The following is a 21,574-nucleotide window of genomic DNA, read 5'->3' as shown; positions in this document are numbered from 1 at the left end:
ATCTCCTTAACCTTCTTCAGTCTCTCCTGGATCATCTTCTGAAATGTACCTTTACTCTTCCCCATCTGAGCATTCCTCTCTCCACACTCTTCCTCTATGGGGACAGTCTTATTTGTCTTGTGGTCTGTCTCGGTGCAGAACTGACACACACATGCCTGGTCTCTCTTACAGAACAGCTCCAGGGGTCTCTCATGCTTCTTACACACCTTGTCTTCCAGGTTCTCCACAGGGTCGATCAGCTTGTGTTTCTTTAAAGACGCCACTATCCGATGATGCTCCAGGTGAGTCTCACAATAAGAGGTCAGACACACCAGACAGGACTTCAGGGCTATGTGCTTTGTCTCAGTGCAGACGTCACATGGTCCTTCTGCAGGTTTGTCAAGGGTTATGGTTTGGGTTTGTCCTGGGGTGATGGGTGTGACATGAACTGGAGCTAACTTCTTGAGCTGAACAGCCATCTCAGAAATGAAAGTATTGACAAAGGGATCTGGTCTCTTATCAAATGTATTTTTACATGTGGGACACTGGCACACGTCAGTGCTATCCAAGTATCCACTGATACAGGCCTTGCAGAAGTTGTGTCCACAGGGAGTGGTGACAGGCTCAGTGAACACATCTCGACAGATAGAACACTGGAGCTGCTCTTCACACAAGAGATTGGCGAAGGAAGCCATTTCTGGGAACAGACCAAAGAAAACAAAATCTGTCATAGCCCCTCTGAAATCAGTCATTCTATCTTTTTTTAAATAATTAAATTGGTTTCTCAGTGTGAACAATATAATAATACACTGTTTTATATACTGTTTTATCATGTCACATCAAATCAAACAATTATCACATTATTCTCTCTTCTTACTTTCTACTCACCTCAGCGTGTGTTGACTTGTTCTTTCTCTTCTTATGGTTAGAAAAAAGGTAAAGAGTGACTGGAGAGTAGATGTAGCTTTGTGAATAAGTCTAAAGGATTGTTCCTGTTCATAACATGCAGGTTTCCAGTTTGGTTTCCAGTTTGACTAAGATCCTCCCTGCCTACTGACACGTCTGCTCTTAAAGGAATGGTGTCCACTTTTTACAACTTGGCTCTCCCATTCTGTTCTACAGTGTTTCTCTTCTCTATAATACACTGCTGTTCATGTATGAAAGAACTCAGGCCTCTAGCGAAATTATAGAGACGATACCTTGCAACAAACCTGTTAAATGGACCAAAAACAGGACTTGAGAGAACGTTAGTTCATTTCTTCATGCCTAAGAACAGCCCTTAGCCGTGGTATATTGGCCATATACCACACTTCCTCTGATCTTTTGCCTATTGCTTAATTATACCATTACATTGTTGAATACTCGTTTCTGATTGGCTAGAAGGGCATTCTAGAATAGACATTAAAACCAGATAACGGGACAGTTGGAAAAGATATCGGGACACCTTGCAATCATTACATTTTACATTTTAGTCATTTAGCAGACACTCTTATCCAGAGCGACTTTACAGTTAGTGAGTGCATAAATTTTCATACTGGCCCCCCGTGGGAAACGAACCCACAACCCTGGCGTTCCAAGCGCCATGCTCTACCAACTGAGCTACATGACGCAATATGCACCTAAACATGCAGACCGTACTTGATACAAAGTTACAGAAAGTTAAACCAACAACCACACAAACTGAAATGGGATACATTGTAAACGCAGCTCCAACGAGGAAAAACCTAGCAGCAAGCTGGCATTGTTTTGTTTTTGCAGGGACTTATTTTTTTGGAGCATCTGATGACCCAACGTGGTGAGTGACAAACATACAGTGAGGGAAAAAAGTATTTGATCCCCTGCTGATTTTGTACATTTGCCCACTGACAAAGAAATGATCAGTCTATAATTTTTTGTTTATTTGAACAGTGAGAGACAGAATAACAACAACAAAATCCAGAAAAACGCATGTCAAAAATTTTATAAATTGATTTGCATTTTAATGAGGGAAATAAGTATTTGACCCCCTCTCAATCAGAAAGATTTCTGGCTCCCAGGTGTCTTTTATACAGGTAACGAGCTGAGATTAGGAGCACACTCTTAAAGGGAGTGCTCCTAATCTCAGTTTGTTACCTGTATAAAAGACACCTGTCCACAGCAGCAATCAATCAATCAGATTCCAAACTCTCCACCATGGCCAAGACCAAAGAGCTCTCCAACGATGTCAGGGACAAGATTGTAGACCTACAAGACCATCGCCAAGCAGCTTGGTGAGAAGGTGACAACAGTTGGTGCGATTATTCGCAAATGGAAGAAACACAAAAGAACTGACAATCTCCCTCGGCCTGGGGCTCCATGCAAGATCTCACCTCGTGGAGTTGCAATGATCATGAGAACGGTGAGGAATCAGCCCAGAACTACACGGGAGGATCTTGTCAATGATCTCAAGGCAGCTGGGACCATAGTCACCAAGAAAACAATTGGTAACACACTACGCCGTGAAGGACTGAAATCCTGCAGCGCCCGCAAGGTCCCCCTGCTCAAGAAAGCACATATACAGGCCCGTCTGAAGTTTGCCAATGAACATCTGAATGATTCAGAGGAGAACTGGGTGAAAGTGTTGTGGTCAGATGAGACCAAAATCGAGCTCTTTGGCATCAACTCAACTCGCTGTGTTTGGAGGAGGAGGAATGCTGCCTATGACCCCAAGAACACCATCCCCACCGTCAAACATGGAGGTGGAAACATTATGCTTTGGGGGTGTTTTTCTGCTAAGGGGACAGGACAACTTCACTGCATCAAAGGGACAATGGACGGGGCCATGTACCATCAAATCTTGGGTAAGAACCTCCTTCCCTCAGCCAGGGCATTGAAAATGGGTCGTGGATGGGTATTCCAGCATGACAATGACCCAAAACACACGGCCAAGGCAACAAAGGAGTGGTTCAAGAAGAAGCACATTAAGGTCCTGGAGTGGCCTAGCCAGTCTCCGGACCTTAATCCCATAGAAAATCTGTGGAGGGAGCTGAAGGTTCGAGTTGCCAAACGTCAGCCTCGAAACCTTAATGACTTGGAGAAGATCTGCAAAGAGGAGTGGGACAAAATCCCTCCTGAGATGTGTGCAAACCTGGTGGCCAACTACAAGAAACGTCTGACCTCTGTGATTGCCAACAACGGTTTTGCCAACAAGTACTAAGTAATGTTTTGCAGAAGGGTCAAATACTTATTTCCCTCATTAAAATGGAAATCAATTTATAACATTTTTGACATGCGTTTTTCTGGATTTTTGTTGTTGTTATTCTGTCTCTCACTGTTCAAATAAACCTACCATTAAAATTAGACTGATCATGTCTTTGTCAGTGGGCAAACGTACAAAATCAGCAGGGGATCAAATACTTTTTTCCCCTCACTGTACATTCCTCTGGTCCCTATGTTGCAGTCATGACGCAAGTGGCGCTCTGCTGTCAAATCAAATCAAACCCACAACCCTGGCATTGCAAACGCCATGCTCTACCAACTGAGCTACATCCCTGCCGGCCATTCCCTCCCCTACCCTGGACGACGCTGGTCCAATTGTGCGCCGCCCCATGGGTCTCCCGGTCGCGGCCGGCTACGACAGAGCCTGGATTCGAACCAGGATCTCTAGTGGCACAGCTAGCACTGCGATGCAGCGCCTTAGACCACTGCGCCACTCGGGAGAGTGCAATCTCCTCATAATGAACAGTGTCGAGTGTCCTGACGAGAATGCAAACTTTTCAAGCTATGCCAGACAAAATCGGGCATTATCAGCTCATTTCTATGGATGTATCCAAACAGCTGCTTTGCTGTTATTCTGGCTGCAGAGGTTGTGACTGTGTTAGCCGTAGCTTGCTGGCTAGCTAGCAAGGGATAAGAACGTTGCCAGTGAGCATGGCAATGGAACATAAAGAACAAACGACTGGGTAGCGTCCATAAATATCTAAGGAACGACTGGGTTGCGTCTCTAGCAACCAAAAGTTGAAAGTCTGAATTTGCTTATACATATATATTACGATTTTTATTTTACTGGTAAATGTGTGCTTAGCATTCTTTTCTTTGGCAACTGTGATATAAGCAGGATAAACAGCTTAAACAAATGCAGCGCAATACATTTTGCTGTTATTCTGGCTACAGAGGTCGTGACTGTGCAGCTGTAACGTTAGCTTTTTAAAAATATTTGTTATTTAACCTTTATTTAACCAGGAAAAGCCCATTGAGACCCAGAGTCTCTTTTTCAAGGGAGACCTGGCCAAGTTGGCTAGCTAGCAAGCAAGGGATAAGAACCTTGCCACTGAGCATGGCAACGGAACATTAATATCGAACGAACGACTGGGTCGCGTCTCTATCAACCAAAAGATGAGAAAGTATGAATTTGCTTTAAAATGAAAATAAACTAAATATATATATTTGTACGGGTAAATGTATGCTTTATTATTGATTTATTGCGTCGTCCATTATTTCCAAGGTAATGTACAGAACGTTGAGGTTTATCCCGAACATATTCGAAACTTGTATGCATTAACTAGTCCAAATACGGCATGATTCCACTATTTGTATCCGTTTGCGTCAATTTCAATGCAGGGCTTTTATTTTGAAGCGAACCGCAAATTCCTCTATTGTGGCTAAACGTTATTGGGGCTACCTTCACATGGGTTGTTTTGGCAGTGCTGGCCGCTGCTGAAAACGACGAATCTCCAGATTTCCTGCTTTCCGTGTGGAGGCATGCATCGAAAACTCGGGTCAACTAGCTGTTACAAGGGACACATACGTGAACGAATATCTTTGTTAGCTATTCATCCGATTGATAAAGTTGATTTAAAAAAATGCCATTAACTGGCCAGCTATCTTGAAACTGCTGGGGCCAAACTAGCTAACGTTAGTTTACTCCCACCATCAGTTCACTGTAGCTAGGTTTGTAGAAAATAACAATTAACTATATAATTGGAAGCTGTATTTGAAAGACTAGCTAGTTACTGCCTAGTCAGCAGTTTTTTTGCTTGCTTTACATCCGACAGATCTTTAGGTACCGTAGCTAGCTAGATAATAATGATTTATAATAATTCCAGTTTAGTTCATTAGCTAGCTAAGTGTGAGTCTGGCTGTAAAACGCAGCTAGCTAGCCAACTCGACTTCATCATTTGTAGCCATACTAGCTAGCTTGATACTCACGCAGTAACGTTAGTTTACAGTGAGTGATTTTCTGGGCAATCCCGGTCAACCCCTTCTTGCCTACTCCCATCTCTTGGTCTTCTTCTAGGTTCAAAACTATTTGGCTAAAGTCCGGTGCCTTGTTGTCAAAAGCAACCCACTCATAACACAGCCACATGGTGCAGTCAATGGCTCAGTGTTCCAAAACTGTTTACCTGCTTCTACGTCAAGGAAGGACTGTTCTTTTTGTGTGTTTTTATGGTGCACGTGTGTCACAGCAGCATATAATCGATTTTATCTCCAACATCCACCAAAAAAACAGTGATATATCATATTGATACATAGCTATATGCGCTACACATTATTGTTTGGGGGGTGCTAATCCGTTATACTGAACGCAGCCCAGGGAAGTGCAATCGAGAAACGCGCATTGGCATTGATCCACCAATGGTGTGTTAGATACCACCCACATACGTTTGCTTGACACCTCCTCATTATCATATTGGAGGAAGACATACAGAGATAAATATATTAAGAAATAATATAAATGAATAAAATGAAAGAAAGTGGGAATAATTATTAAAATTATGATTGATCTATTCGTTGCATTTGTTTATTTATCTATTTATATGTGCATTTATTTATTTCGAATTACAGCAGATTTGGTCCTCCATATGTGTGTGTACAATATACACTGCTCAAAAAAATAAAGGGAACACTTACACAACACAATGTAACTCCAAGTCAATCACACTTCTGTGAAATCAAACTGTCCACTTATCTGCTGGGAGCCTGTAGTGTGGTTTTCCACTTTAATTTTGAGGGTGACTCCAAATCCAGACCTCCATGGGTTGATACATTTGATTTCCATTGATAATTTTTGTGTGATTTTGTTGTCAGCACATTCAACTATGTAAAGAAAAAAGTATTTAATAAGATTATTTCATTCATTCAGATCTAGGATGTGTTATTTTAGTGTTCCCTTTATTTTTTTGAGCAGTGTATAACAGTTCAATAGTATAATATTCAGAGACTCACTTCCTAAGCAGGAACTTGTTGATTGTCTTCTGTTTCCTCATACACTCTACTATCAGTCTGTTCAGGAAGACAAACAGGGCCCCACCAAACCCACACGCAATCCTGAGGAGGACAGGGGACAGAGTCACACACAGTTCTAGGTTAACAGCCATTTACAGGGACCATACTGAGGAGTTTGAGCAGGGTGTGTAGAACACACAGGACACAGGAAACACACACACGTACCCCAGGATGGCGAAGGCTGGCAACTCCTGGAGGTCAAAGGGGAAGTCCAGACGGAAACGTGTCTTAAAGAGAGCCGTGATGGTCTCTGAGAGAGAGAGAGAGAGAAAGACAGAGACAGACACAGAGAGAAGAGAGAGAGAGAATAACATCAGTCAGCTCTGACTAACTATTGGCTCAGTGACACAGACCCACAGATATCCACTAGCCAAGCTCAGATGGGAAGGAGGTTGGGAGGGTGAGAGGGTGTCCTCTCTGACCTGTGTTCTGCAGGAGTCAAGACGTGTGTTACTGTTAGATTGTTTAAATGAAAATAGTACAAAGAGATGCTCATGGTGCATTTGAGCAATAAGGCACCAGGGGGTGTGGTATATGGCCAATATACCATGGCAAAGGGCTGTTCTTATGCACGACGCAACGTGGAGTGTCTGGATACAGCGCTTAGCCGTGGTATATTGGCCATATATCACAAACCCCTGAGGTGCCTTATTGCTATTATAAACTGGTTACCAACGTCCCCCCCCCCGGCACACACACACCTCCTCACCTTCGTCCTGGTTCCACACAGCCAGTACTCTGAAGATGAAGGCGCTGAAGGTGGCAGCAAAAAAGCCCCTCCAGTAGTTCCTCACCGCAAAGAATGTTGACGTTACCTCAATGCTGAAGAGCACACCTGCAACACACACACACACGCACAATCACTGTTGCAGTAACACCATTCCTCACTTACTGTATTTCTCCCCCTCATGTATTGTAATGTACATGGACTTCCCATGGTTACGTACCTCCAATAGGGGCAGCGAAGCAGCATCCCACCCCTACTGCACACGCTGCTGATAGCATCTCTGTGTTCCTCAACTCATTCTGTAATAGGAACATACACACACCCACACACACAGACCAACACACAAACACATATGTGCAAGCACACATAGTACACACACATACAAATACATAATGGAATCACAGATAGGAATGTTGGAATTTAGATGAACTGAATAACATGAAGTAAAGGGAGATGTCATGTACTGTTTGTCTTATGTGTCATGATAGCATTCACATAGAACAGAACATAAATCCTTGATTGAAATGGAATGGCGCTCACATGACGACCCAACAAACATGAAACAAGTGGACACTCTGAGACGTGCACATACTTAGACACATGTGCACTCGTACCTTGTTTCCCTCAAAGGGCTCTTCCTTAAGCAGTAAGTGGGAAAAGACAGAAATCTGAGTGAGTACCTAAGAGTTCAAATGAAGAAAAGCAGAGACGAAAATCTGCTGGGAGATATTCTCTTTATCGCATCATTGCTTTGTTTTTGGACAGAAGATGCATTCAATCTCCTATAGTGAATGGGTTCAAATAGGATGAACCTCAACCCTGATCAATATGGAATTGTTCTAAAGTAGACAGTCTGATTTGATGCTTGCTGACTTGACATTTTCTTCCTCCATCTCCCTTTTCCTCCTCATCCTCATCCTCTCCCGCCTCCACCTCCTCCTCCTCCTCCTCCAGTTCTTGGGTGGTGTATGGCAGAGAGAGTAATCTCTTGGCAGACTGAGAGCCATAGACAGGAGTCGTACTGTGTGCTGGAGCCCAGGGTCGGGCTCAGGTGAGTGGGGGTGAGAGTGTGTCCTGGAGGGGTGGCAGGCTGTTCAGACAGATATCACACAGATACTAAAACCAAATTGAGTGGGAGTAAGTGTGTGTGTGTGTGTGGTGTGTGGTGCTGTCTCTCACCATGTAAATCCCACCAAACAAGGCAGCCATGAATTTACTCAGGAGAGCTGCACACAGACTGGCCACATGAACAAACGGGCCCTGAGCGAGAGATCGGAGGAGAGAGAGAGAGATTGGAGGGGAGAGAGAGAGAGATATGTAGTGGTAGGGGTCAGAGGATGAGGGAGAGAAAGAATATGGAAATGCAGAGTTAGTAATAAAGGAGGGAAAGAAGGCAGAACTAAACCAATTTCAGACCCGTATTCATAAAGAGTCTCAGAGTAGGAGTGCTGATCTAGAATCAGGTCCCCCCTGTCCATATAACCGTATTCATGATGATGTAAAGGCAAAACTGCTCCTAGATCAGCACTAAATAAGAGCCCAGGAATTTCAAACATTTCACTTTTATTCCTTAACAGTCCACTAGGGGTTTCCCACCTCCTTTCCCAGGGGCATGCCACTGCCCAGAGCACAGGTCAGCCCGATAACCTTGGCCACAAAGGTTTTAAAGGTGAGATACTCCTTCAGTACCACGCCTCTAAGAATGGTCTTCATCTCTGGGATACCCGAACCTGAGGAAGAGGAGGAGATGAGAGAGGGGGGTGGAGGAGAGGAGAGGGAGGGAGGTGGGAGAGGAGGAGGGGGAGGACGTAGAGTGTGGTAAAATGTATATTCATTGGTCAACTTCAAGATTATGTATGAATTCAAGGCAGTCAGTACTAGTGGTTTCAAGGATATAGTCAAGGATGTCCTGAAGTTGTAAAACTTCTGTCAACTACCCATGTGGACTGAGTCCACTCCATACATCTGTGACCTTTAAATAATCATGCACAGTGTTTTATTCTGTATGCAAATGAGCTATTTAAATATATGAGAGTGAGAGTGTGCATGATTAGGAATAAATGTAGGTGTAAGATTAAATTGAATGAAAGTGTGTGTGCGCGTGTGTGTGTGAGTATCTTACCCACAGCCTGCGGGGCAAGTATCTGTGTGAACCCTGCTGAGAAAGTGATGAGCACCACAGGGTAGGTGACCCAGGCCAGGTACTGCAGGAGCATGTTACTGTCCAGTCCCCCGTACATCCACTTCTGAGCTACAGTGCAGACACACACACACACACACACACACACACACACACACACACACACACACACACACACACACACACACACACACACACACACACACACACACACACACACACACACACACACACACACACACACAAAACCTATTAAAGGGCACATTCCAGAACTTTTTACACTAGTGGAGCTAGGAATATCCCTCCCTCCCTCCCTCCCCTATGGTGTAGTCCATTACCCAGCTGACCACCATTACCAGGGTCATGAGTAGACCCAGGAATATCTCTCCCTCACTCTCCTTCCCTTCCTCCCTCTCACCTTGTTGACAGAAGGCTATAGCGTAGTCCATCACCCAGCTGACCAGGGCCATGACCAGACCCAGGAGGATGAGAAAGATCCAGTCCTCACCCACACGAGAGATCAGGAACTTCTGACAGCGAGACTTACACACTGGAGAGATAAAGAGAGGAGAGGGAGAGAGGAGAGGGGGTGGGAGAGAGGAGAGAGAAAGAGAGGAGAGGGGGTGGGAGAGAGTGGAGAGAGAAAGATAGGAGAGGGGGTTGGAGAGAGTGGAGAGAGAAAGAGAGGAGAGGGGGTTGGAGAGAGTGGAGAGAGAAAGAGAGGAGAGGGGGTGGGAGAGAGAGGAGAGAGAAAGAGAGGAGAGGGGGTGGGAGAGAGGAGAGAGAAAGAGATGAGAGGGGGTGGGAGAGAGGAGAGAGAAAGAGAGGAGAGGGGGTGGGAGAGAGGAGAGAGGAAGATTAAAAAGACAACAGCATAAAATAAGAGAGAAATAGTCAGTGTAACAAGACAGAGAGAGAGAGAGAGAGAGAGCACGTAAAAAAAAGACAGATATGGAGTGATGAGAAATGGAGACAGAAGGAACACTGTGTGAAAAGCCAGTGGGATGGAGAGACGGACAGAAATGCATTACAACTTGTTGAGCTGAATGAATGAATAAGGGAATGAGTGGACTTAGAGATCGGTGGAAAGAGAGACACAGGAAGCGAGTGATGGAGAGATAATAGGGATGTATTGAGAGAGGGAGGAAAGGTGGATGGAAATAGGAGGAACTGGATGTCCCTTAGGACACAATCAAACATTGAGGAGAACACTTTGAGTGTCTTGAGGGACACAGTATATGAATGCTCTAGATACTGAACCGGTGGAATTCCAGACTTTGCCAGTTCACAGAAAAATGAGAATAAATTGGGTCCAATTAAGCCTCTTTTAGCTGACCTAACATTGTTTCTTTCATGTTTCTCTTGGGTGCTCTATATGTCTGTCTTTGTCTTACTACACAGACATACAGTATCAGCCAATAGCCTCTCAAAGGCTATGTCCCAAATGGCACCCTATTCCCTATATAGTGCACAACGGGCCCTGGTCAAAAGTAGTGCACTACAGAAACAGATTGTGCCATTCTCTAAGCAGTAGGAAGCAGATTATTCAGTCAACCTGTTTATCTGTTCTTGAATATGGTGATATTTATCAAAGTGCAGCTGCTACTACTCTTAAACCTTGGGATGCCATCTACCATAGTGCCCTTCGTTTTGTTACATGTGACAGTTTTGATACTCATCACTGCATTCTGTATCAAAAGGTTGGCTAGACATCGCTAAAGACCCATAGAGCTCTACATTATTCCCTTATTGTTTACAAGACCCTACTTCGTAAACGTCCATATTATCCAACTTTGTGTTGAAGTATAGACACCTGAGTTGCCTAACCCGGTCACAGGATTGGTTAACTCGAGGTTCCTAGGGTCTCCAACGAGCTAGGTAAATCTGCTTTTAGTTTTAATGCACCGTATTGCTGGAACAAAATTTGAAATACATTTAATCTTGATGTTCTCGTGCCATTCATGCCATTTAAAGTATTGATTGGGGACTTAGTGGCTTGCGAAGGTATTTACCCCCCTTGGCATTTTTCCTATTTTGTTGCCTTACAACCTGGAATTAAAATGGATTTTTGGGGGGGTTTGTATCATTTGATTTACACAACATGCCTACCATTTTGAAGATGCAAAATATTTGTTATTGTGAAACAAACAAGACATAAGACAAAAAACTTGAGCGTGCATAACCCCCCAAAGTTAATACTTTGTAGAGCCACCTTTTGCAGCAATTACAGCTGCAAGTCTCTTGGGGTATGTCTCTATGAGCTTGGCAGATCTAGCCACTGGGATTTTTGCCCATTCTTCAAGGCAAAACTGCTCCAGCTCCTTCAAGTTGGATGGGTTCCGCTGGTGTACAGCAACCTTTAAGTCATACCACAGATTCTCAATTGGATTGAAGTCTGGGCCTTGACTAGGCCATTCCAAGACATTTAAATGTTTCCCCTTAAACCACTCGAGTGTTGCTTTAGCAGTATGCTTAGGGTCATCATCCTGCTGGAAGGTGAACCTCTGTCCCAGTCTCAAATCTCTGGAAGACTGAAACAGGTTTCCCTCAAGAATTCCCTGTATTTAGCGCCAGCCATCATTCCTTCAATTCTGACCAGTTTCCCAGTCCCTGCCGATGAAAAACATCCCCACAGCATGATGCTGCCACCACCATGCTTCACTGTGGGGATGGTGTTCTCGGGGTGATGAGAGGTGTTGGGTTTGCGCCAGACATAGCGTTTTTCTTGATGGCCAAAAAGCTCAATTTTAGTCTCATCTGACCAGAGTACCTTGTTCCATATGCTTGGGGAGTCTCCCACATTCCTTTTGGCAAACACCAAACGTGTTTGCTTATTTTTTTCTTTAAGCAATGGCTTTTTTCTGGCCACTCTTCCGTAAAGCCCAGCTCTGTGGAGTGTACGGCTTAAAGTGGTCCTATGGACAGATACTCCAATCTCCGCTGTGGAGCTTTGCAGCTCCTTCAGGGTTATCTTTGGTCTCTTTTTTGCCTCTCTGATTAATGCCCTCCTTGCCTGGGCTGTGAGTTTTGGTGGGCGGCCCTCTCTTGGCAGGTTTGTTGTGGTGCCATATTCTTTCAATTTTTTTTTACAATGGATTTAAATGGTGCTCTGTGGGATGTTCAAAGTTTCTGATAATTTTTTATAACCCAACCCTGATCTGTACTTCTCCACAACTTTGTCCCTGACTTGTTTGGAAAGCTCCTTAGTCTTCATGGTGCCGCTTGCTTGGTGGTGCCCCTTGCTTAGTGGTGTTGCAGACTCTGGGGCCTTTCAGAACAGGTGTATATATACTGAAATTATGTGACAGATCATGTGACACTTAGATTGCACACAGGTGGAACTTCACCAATTTGGACTGTTTTGTGTATGTCCATTACATGAAATCCAAATAAAAATCAATTTAAATTACAGGTTGTAATGCAACAAAATAGGAAAAACGCCAAGGGGGAAGAATACTTTTGCAAGGAACTGTATTGTTGTCCATTAGTTTACTCCAATTAGGGTAGGGGTGGTAGGATAGGGGGGAAAAGTATAGATACATTTTTTTATTAAATAAATAAGGGGGGTTAGAAATGATGCAAAACAATTCAATTTTTAGAACCTACACTCTATCTGCAATATTAAAGCTGATCTACCCTCCACCCCCAAAAAATAAAAATTATAATAATAATTACTAAACAAAAAGCAATTGCTTCTACTGACACAGTTGCTGTACATTTTCTGTATTCAACCAATGTCCCTTCACTGCCACAGGGATATACACTACCGGTCAAAAGTTTTAGAACACCTACTCATTCAAGGGTTTTTCTTTATTTGTACTATTTTCTAAATTGTAGAATAATAGTGAAGATCAAAAAAGTGTTAAACAAATCAAAATATATTTTAGATTCTTCAAATAGCCACCGTTTGCCTTGATGACAGCTTTGCACACTCTTGGCATTCTCTCAACCAGCTTCATGAGGTCGTCACCTGGAATGAATTTCAATTAACAGGTTTGCCTTCTTAAAAGTTAATTTGTGGAATTTCTTTCCTTCTGAATGCGTTTGAGTCAATCAGTTGTGTTGTGACAAGGTAGGGGGGTATACAGAAGAAAGCCCTATTTGGTATAAGACCAAGTCCATATTATGGCAAGAACAGCTCAAATAAGCAAATAGAAACGACAGTCCATCATTACTTTAAGACATGAAGGTCAGTCAAGTTTCTTCAAGTGCAGTCGCAAAAACAATCATGTGCTGTGATGAAACTGGCTCTCATGAGGACCGCCACAGGAATGGAAGACCCAGAGTTAACTCTGCTGCACAGGATAGGTTCATTAGAGTTACCAGTCTCAGAAATTGAAGCCCAAATAAATGCTTCACAGAGTTCTAGTAACAGACACATCTCAACATCAACTGTTCAGAGGAGACTGCGTGAATCAAACCTTCATGGTCGAATTGCTGCAAAGAAACCACTTCTAAAGGACACCAATAATAAGAAGAGACCTGCTTGGGCCAAGAAACACGAGCAATGGACATTGGACTTGGTCTGGAGTCCAAATTTGAGATTTTTGTTTCCAACCGCCGTGTCTTTGTGAGATGTGGTGTGGTTGAAAGGATGATTTCCGCATGTGTATTTCCCATCGTAAAGCATGAAGGAGGAGGTGTTATGGTGTGGGGGTGCTTTGCTGGTGACACTGTCTATTATTTATTTAGAATTCAAGGCACACTTAACCAGCATGGCTACCACAGCATTCTGCAGTGATACGCCATCCCAGAGTGAAGGAAAAGCAGCCAACAAGTGCTCAGAATATGTGGGAACTCCTTCAAGACTATTGGAAAAGCATTCCAGGTGACGCTGGTTGAGAGAATGCCAAGAGTGTGCAAAGCTGTCACAAAGGCAAAGGGTGGCTATTTGAAAATATACACTGCTCAAAAAAATTAAGGGAACACTTAAACAACACAATGTAACTCCAAGTCAATCACACTTCTGTGAAATCAAACTGTCCACTTAGGAAGCAACACTGATTGACAATAAATTTCACATGCTGTTGTGCAAATGGAATAGACAACAGGTGGAAATTATAGGCAATTAGCAAGACACCCCCAATAAAGGAGTGGTTCTGCAGGTGGTGACCACAGACCACTTCTCAGTTCCTATGCTTCCTGGCTGATGTTTTGGTCACTTTTGAATGCTGGCGGTGCTTTCACTCTAGTGGTAGCATGAGACAGAGTCTACAACCCACACAAGTGGCTCAGGTAGTGCAGCTCATCCAGGATGGCACATCAATGCGAGCTGTGGCAAGAAGGTTTGCTGTGTCTGTCAGCGTAGTGTCCAGAGCATGGAGGCGCTACCAGGAGACAGGCCAGTACATCAGGAGACGTGGAGGAGGCCGTAGGAGGGCAACAACCCAGCAGCAGGACCGCTACCTCCTCCTTTGTGCAAGGAGGAGCAGGAGGAGCACTGCCAGAGCCCTGCAAAATGACCTCCAGCAGGCCACAAATGTGCATGTGTCTGCTCAAACGGTCAGAAACAGACTCCATGAGGGTGGTATGAGGGCTCAACGTCCACAGGTGGGGGTTGTGCTTACAGCCCAACACCGTGCAGGACGTTTGGCATTTGCCAGAGAACACCAAGATTGGCAAATTCGCCACTGGCGCCCTGTGCTCTTCACAGATTAAAGCAGGTTCACACTGAGCACATGTGACAGACGTGACAGAGTCTGGAGACGCCGTGGAGAACGTTCTGCTGCCTGCAACATCCTCCAGCATGACCGGTTTGGCGGTGGGTCAGTCATGGTGTGGGGTGGCATTTCTTTGGGGGGCCGCACAGCCCACCATGTGCTCGCCAGAGGTAGCCTGACTGCCATTAGGTACCGAGATGAGATCCTCAGACCCCTTGTGAGACCATATGCTGGTGCGGTTGGCCCTGGGTTCCTCCTAATGCAAGACAATGCTAGACCTCATGTGGCTGGAGTGTGTCAGCAGTTCCTGCAAGAGGAAGGCATTGATGCTATGGACTGGCCCGCCCGTTCCCCAGACCTGAATCCAATTGAGCACATCTGGGACATCATGTCTCGCTCCATCCACCAACGCCAAGTTGCACCACAGACTGTCCAGGAGTTGGCGGATGCTTTAGTCCAGGTCTGGGAGGAGATCCCTCAGGAGACCATCCGCCACCTCATCAGGAGCATGACCAGACATTGTAGGGAGGTCATACAGGCAAGTGGAGGCCACACACACTACTGAGCCTCATTTTGACTTGTTTTAAGGACATTACATCAAAGTTGGATCAGCCTGTAGTGTGGTTTTCCACTTTAATTTTGAGTGTGACTCCAAATCCAGACCTCCATGGGTTGATAAATTTGATTTCCATTGATAATTTTTGTGTGATTTTGTTGTCAGCACATTCAACTATGTAAAGAAAAATGTATTTAATAAGATTATTTCATTCATTCAGATCTAGGATGTGTTATTTTAGTGTTCCCTTTATTTTTTTTAGCAGTGTATTTTGATTTGTTTAACACTTTTTTGGTTACTGCATGATTCCATATGTGTTATTTCATAGTTTTGATGTCTTCACTATTATTCTACAATGTAGGAAATAGTAAAAATAAAGAAAAACCCTTGAATGAGTAGGTGTTCTAAAACATTTGACCGGTAGTGTACATGTTATTTTGTCCTTAGATAGACATACTCCTGATTTGAAATTCAAACATTTCTTACCTTGGAGAGAGATAGAGAGAGAAATATTGATGTAGGGAGGGAGAGAGAGATGGACAAGTCAGATAGGAAGATAGAGGGAGAGGTGGGAAAGGAAATAGATAGAGAAGAGAGAGAGAAACAATAAATCAAGACAGTCAGAACTGCAGTTGACAGTGGAGTGGAGCAAGAGAGACAGACAGGCGTAGAGACGGAGAGAGCAGCTGACAGACAGACAGTGATGGGGTTGAGAGGAAAGGTTACACAGGGACATTGAGGTCCCCCCAGGGGGCAGTAGTGGAGCACAACTGTGTTCGTGCCAGCATGACAAGGCCAGATGACCCACCTGCTGAATGGCACCTCGCCCACACCTGCGCATGGGAATGCACACGCACATACACACACACAAGCACGCACGCAGATGGTCACACACACAGGCATACTGTACACACGCACACACATACATGCATGCACACATGAACACACACACACACTAGTTTGGCATGTGGTGGGTGGCCCTCTGCCCAGTGCTTCCATGGGCAACTTGGCCCCTCCTTATATCCGCAGCCACAGTAGCGTGACAGTCTCCAGTCTTCTTTTCAACCCAAAAGCCAAAACACAGACAGTCTGCCAGATACACATTTTTATCACTGCGTAATGAATTGCTCATTCTGTATTTCGGAATATGAATCGTACAAACATACTGTAAATTATATAATTACATGTAGGCCAAAGATATCAAAACAAATGTGAGTGTAAAGTCCCTCAGCAGAACAGTCACTAGCAAGCAGTGCGCAAAATGGGAAAAGCCTATTTTATGACAAAGCACTGCCTCATCTCAAATAAAGTCTCGAAGAACACTTCGAACAGGATGAATAGAGATTGGAGGAGCGATATCCCCTAACTTACTGGAAACGTTTTGGAAATCACAACCTGTTATCTGGGTTCAAGTCTTTACCACACAACTCCAGTTTGTACAAATGTTTTTTCTGGTATATACTGTATATAAACAGTAAACACAGTCTATGGAAGTTAATTTGAAATGCACATAGATCATCACACAAAAAGCAGTAAGCCTACACATTCACTGAGTGTACAAAACATTAGGAACACTTTCGCTTTCCATGACAGACTGACCAGGTGAATCCAGGTGAAAGCTATGATCCTTTATTGATGTCACTTGTTAAATCCACTTCAATCAGTGTAGACGAAGGGGAGGAGACAGGTTAAAGAAGGATTTTTAAGCCTTGAGACAACTCACAGTAGGTTGGTGGCAACTTAATTGGGGAGGACAGGCTCGTGGTAATGGCTGGAGCGGAATTAGTTGAATGGTAGCAAATACAGAAAACACATGGTTTCCATTTGCTCTGTTCCAGACATTATTATGAGCCGTCCTTCCCTCAACAGCCTCCACTGGTGCAACTCAATATTAGGAAGGTGTTCTTAATGTTTTGTACACTCAGTTTAAGCTCATTGTACTACAGTTGAAGTCGGAAGTTTACATACACCTTTGCCAAATACATTTAAACTCAGTTTTTCACAATTCCTGACATTTAATCCTAGTAAAAAAGCCCTGTCTTAGGTCAGTTAGGATCACCACTTTATTTTAAGAATGTGAAATTCCAGAATAATAGTAGAGAGAATGATTTATTTCAGCTTTTATTTCTTTCATCACATTCCCAGTGGGTCAGAAGTTTACATACACTCAATTAGTATTTGGTAGCATTGCCTTTAAATTGTTTAACTTGGGTCAAACATTCAGGGTAGCCTTCCACAAGCTTCCCACAATAAGTTGGGTGAATTTTGGCCCATTCCTCCTGACAGAGCTGGTGTAACTGAGTCAGGTTTGTAGGCCTCCCTGCTCGCACACGCTTTTTTAGTTCTGCCCACAAATGTTCTATAGGATTGAGGTCAGAGCTTTGTGATGGCCACTCCAAAACCTTGACTTTGTTGTCCTTAAGCCATTTTGCCACAACTTTGGAAGTATGCTTGGGGTCATTGTCCATTTGGAAGACCCATTTGCGACCAAGCTTTAACTTCCTGACTGATGTCGCTTCAATATATCCACATAATTTTCCTACCTCATGATGCCATCTATTTTGTGAAGTGCACCAGTCCCTCCTGCAGCAAAGCAACCCCACAGCATGATGCTACCACCCCTGTACTTCATGGTTGGGATGTTGTTCTTCGGCTTGCAAGCGCCCCCATTTTCCTCCAAACATAATGATGGTCATTATGGTAAAACAGTTCTACTTTTGTTTAATCAAACCAGAGGACATTTCACCAAAAAGTACAATCTTTGTCTCCATGTGCAGTTGCAAACCGTAGTCTGGCTTTTTTATGCCGGTTTTGGAGAAGTGGCTTCTTCCTTGCTGAGCGGCCTTTCAGGTTATGTTGATATAGGACTCGTTTTACTGTGGATATAGATACTTTTATACCCGTTTCCTCCAGCATCTTCACAAGGTCCTTTGATGTTGTTCTGGGATTGATTTGCACTTTTCGCACCAAAGTACGTTCATCTCTAGGAGACAGAACGCATCTCCTTCCTGAGCAGTATGACGGCTGTGTGGTCCCATGGTGTTTATACTTGAGTACTATTGTTTGTACAGATGAACGTGGTACCTTCAGGCGTTTGGAAATTGCTCCCAAGGATGAAGCAGACTTGTGGAGGTCAACAATTGTTTTCTGAGGTCTTGGCTGATTTCTTTTGATTTTCCCATGATGTCAAGCAGAGGCACTGAGTTTGAAGGTAGGCCTTGAAATACATCCACAGGTACACCTCCAATTGACTCAAATTATGTCAATTAGCCTATCAGAAGCTTCTAAAGCCATTACATCATTTTCTGGAATTTTCCAAGCTGTTTAAAGGCACAGTCAACTTAGTGTATGTAAACTCCGGACCCACTGGAATAGTGATACAGTGAATTATAAGTGAATTCATCTGTCTGTAAATAATTGTTTGAAAAATTACTTGTGTCATGCACAAAGTAGATGTCCTAACCGACTTGCCAAAACTATAGTTTGTTAACAAGAAATGTGTGGAGTGGTTGAAAAACACGTTTTAATGACTCCAACCTAAGTGTATGTAAATTTCCAACTTCAACTGTATATAGAATACAGTAGATGGCCGATGGTGGTGAGTGAGAGGAGTCAGTCACACTGAATTACACGTTAGCCTAGCATGTTAGCGAGTTCTCCCTCTAAGCTAACCCGCTCTCACTCTCTAAAGCTAACCGTCACGATGAGCCGCTCAGCCTTTTGACAGAGTGTGTAGGCTGGGCTCTAAAACCCTCTGGATTTGGAGTAGAACACTCCTACACACACCCACGTATACAGAACAAAGGCACACACTCATCCTACTCCTATGAGGTATTGTGGTGTAGGTGGGAGGATGGCTGGGCTCACAGTGCGATATAGTTTTATATATATCGCACTGTGAACTTTCACCCGTTGTTATTTTAGCCTCCTTGGGCTCTCTCTCTCTCTCTCTGGAGAAGTGTCCTCGCCTCCTCAATAACCCCCCCCCCAAATCAGCTGTTGTTAACTCAGAGGAGAAAAGCATGTATTTAAAAACTATATGCTACTTATTACACTTTAGCAGACAGTCTTATCCAGAGAAACTGAATACACTTTCATACTTGTCCCCCATGGGAATCAAACCCACAACCCTGGTATTGCAAGCGCCATGCTCTACCTACTGAGCCACACGGGACACTTATTCTTGAATCTATAAAAAGGCTTACACAACTGGCTAAATGTATTTTCACTACTTTAAACATTTAATAGGATTCCACCCCTGTAAACGTCATTTGCATAATGATGTGCGAGTGAAGAAGGACAGTCTCATTTCATACAAACACATTTGTTTCCACATTTCCTCTACTCCCCTCCTGTCCTCGGTTACCTTTGACCTTTTTCAAAAGGAGGCGAGAAGAGGACGGAGGAGTTGAGCAAACCAATTAAGAATCTCCCATAGAGACAGAGGACCTATTGACATGCACAACAGCAGCCATCACCATAACACATCCACAAACTAAGTCAAGGTTTCCCAAACTCGGTCCTGCACTAAATTACCATTAATCACCAGCAGAGGGGGCTGTTCTGACATTGACAGAGGCGCAGTGTTGTCACCCTCGACATCACAGCACAGGATTATACTGTATCATATTCATAAACTCCAACTTTACCCATCTATCACACTAGAGGCTGATAGGGTGCACTACTAATATAAGAATGTGTTCTGTGTTCAATACAGTAGAGCGGTCAGGTTAGGGTCAGGTTAGGTCAGGGTAAGGTTATGGTCAGGTTAGGTCAGGTCAGGTTATGGTCAGTGAGGTGGTTAAGTGCAACATACACTGAGTGTACAAAACATTAAGGACACCTTCCTAATATTGTGTTGCACCTGCCTCTTCTGCCCTCAGAACAGCTTCAATTCGTCGGGGCATGGACTCTACAAGGTGTCGAAAGAGTTCCACAGGGATGCTGGCTGATGTTGACTACAATGCTTCCCAGAGTTGTGTCAAGTTGGCTGGATGTCCTTTGGGTGGTGGACCATTCTTGATACACATGGGAAACTGTTGTGCGTGAAAAACCCAGCAGCGTTGCAGTTCTTGACACAAACCGGTGCGCCTGGCACCTACTACCATACCCCAGTCAAAGGCACTTAAATATTGTGTCTTTCCCATTCACCCTATGAATGGCACACATAAACAATCAATTTCTCAATTGTCTCAAAGCATACAAATCCTTCTTTAACCTGTCTCCTCCCCTTCATCTACACTGATTGAAGTGGACATCAATAAGGGATCATAGCTTTCACCTGGATTCACCTGGTCAGTCTATGTCATGGAAAGAGCCGGTGTCCTTAATGTTTTGTACACTCAGCGTAGGTCGACGCTGTCAGTTCAGCGGTTGTGGTGCACTCATAGGAGAGGTCATTGGATCACTGTGATCACTCACTCATTACACAGGTCAGTAAATATGAGTAGTCATATTGAGGTCATTACACGTCAGTAAATATGAGTGGTCATATTGAGGTCATTACACAGGTCAGTAAATATGAGTGGTCATATTGAGGTCATTACACGTCAGTAAATATGAGTGGTCATATTGAGGTCATTACACGTCAGTAAATATGAGTGGTCATATTGAGGTCATTACACGTCAGTAAATATGAGTGGTCATATTGAGGTCGTTACACAGGTCAGTAAATATGAGTGGTCATATTGAGGTCATTACACGTCAGTAAATATGAGTAGTCATATTGAGGTCATTACACGTCAGTAAATATGAGTAGTCATATTGAGATCATTACACGTCAGTAAATATGAGTGGTTATATTGAGGTCATTACACGTCAGTAAATATGAGTAGTCATATTGAGGTCATTACACGTCAGTAAATATGAGTGGTCATATTGAGGTCATTACACGTCAGTAAATATGAGTGGTCATATTGAGGTCGTTACACGTCAGTAAATATGAGTGGTCATATTGAGGTCATTACACGTCAGTAAATATGAGTGGTCATATTGAGGTCATTACACGTCAGTAAATATGAGTGGTCATGTCGAGCTCATTAGACAGGTTAGTAAATATGAGTGGTCATGTTGAGGTCAGTCGGTCACTCACCATGACACTTGGCGCAGGGGTCTTTCTCATACTCCAGCAGCTCTGCCGACCTGTTGCGAACGCTGGTGGATCTCCGCAGCCCCCCGCCATCACGCAGGCGAGCCGCCTCCTCCTTGGCGTACACACCGAGCTCCCGTGTGTAACGCCCATACATCTGAATAAGACGGAAGGGGGGATG

The 21,574-nt window shown here is 43.8% G+C and overlaps 1 protein-coding gene across 1 annotated transcript in view; it reads right to left on the bottom strand.

The window, feature by feature from the left end:
- LOC121580853 (chloride channel protein 2) overlaps positions 1 to 21,574 on the bottom strand; it is a 144,293-nt gene that overhangs the window by 40,773 nt on the left and 81,946 nt on the right. The window contains exons 2-11 of the mRNA XM_041895950.2: positions 21,397 to 21,550; positions 9,508 to 9,639; positions 9,072 to 9,200; positions 8,546 to 8,679; positions 8,129 to 8,209; positions 7,564 to 7,587; positions 7,170 to 7,248; positions 6,932 to 7,057; positions 6,388 to 6,472; positions 6,163 to 6,264 (exon numbers count right to left, since the gene is read on the bottom strand). Of these exons, the coding sequence (XP_041751884.1) occupies positions 6,163 to 6,264; positions 6,388 to 6,472; positions 6,932 to 7,057; positions 7,170 to 7,248; positions 7,564 to 7,587; positions 8,129 to 8,209; positions 8,546 to 8,679; positions 9,072 to 9,200; positions 9,508 to 9,639; positions 21,397 to 21,550 (1,046 nt within the window). The remainder of the gene's footprint in view (positions 1 to 6,162; positions 6,265 to 6,387; positions 6,473 to 6,931; positions 7,058 to 7,169; positions 7,249 to 7,563; positions 7,588 to 8,128; positions 8,210 to 8,545; positions 8,680 to 9,071; positions 9,201 to 9,507; positions 9,640 to 21,396; positions 21,551 to 21,574) is intronic.

This window comes from Coregonus clupeaformis, chromosome 14 (genome assembly GCF_020615455.1).
Source record: "Coregonus clupeaformis isolate EN_2021a chromosome 14, ASM2061545v1, whole genome shotgun sequence".
Classification (NCBI taxonomy): domain Eukaryota; kingdom Metazoa; phylum Chordata; class Actinopteri; order Salmoniformes; family Salmonidae; genus Coregonus; species Coregonus clupeaformis.
Note: the sequence above shows the minus strand (reverse complement) of the source record. Positions and strands in the feature narration are given on the sequence as shown.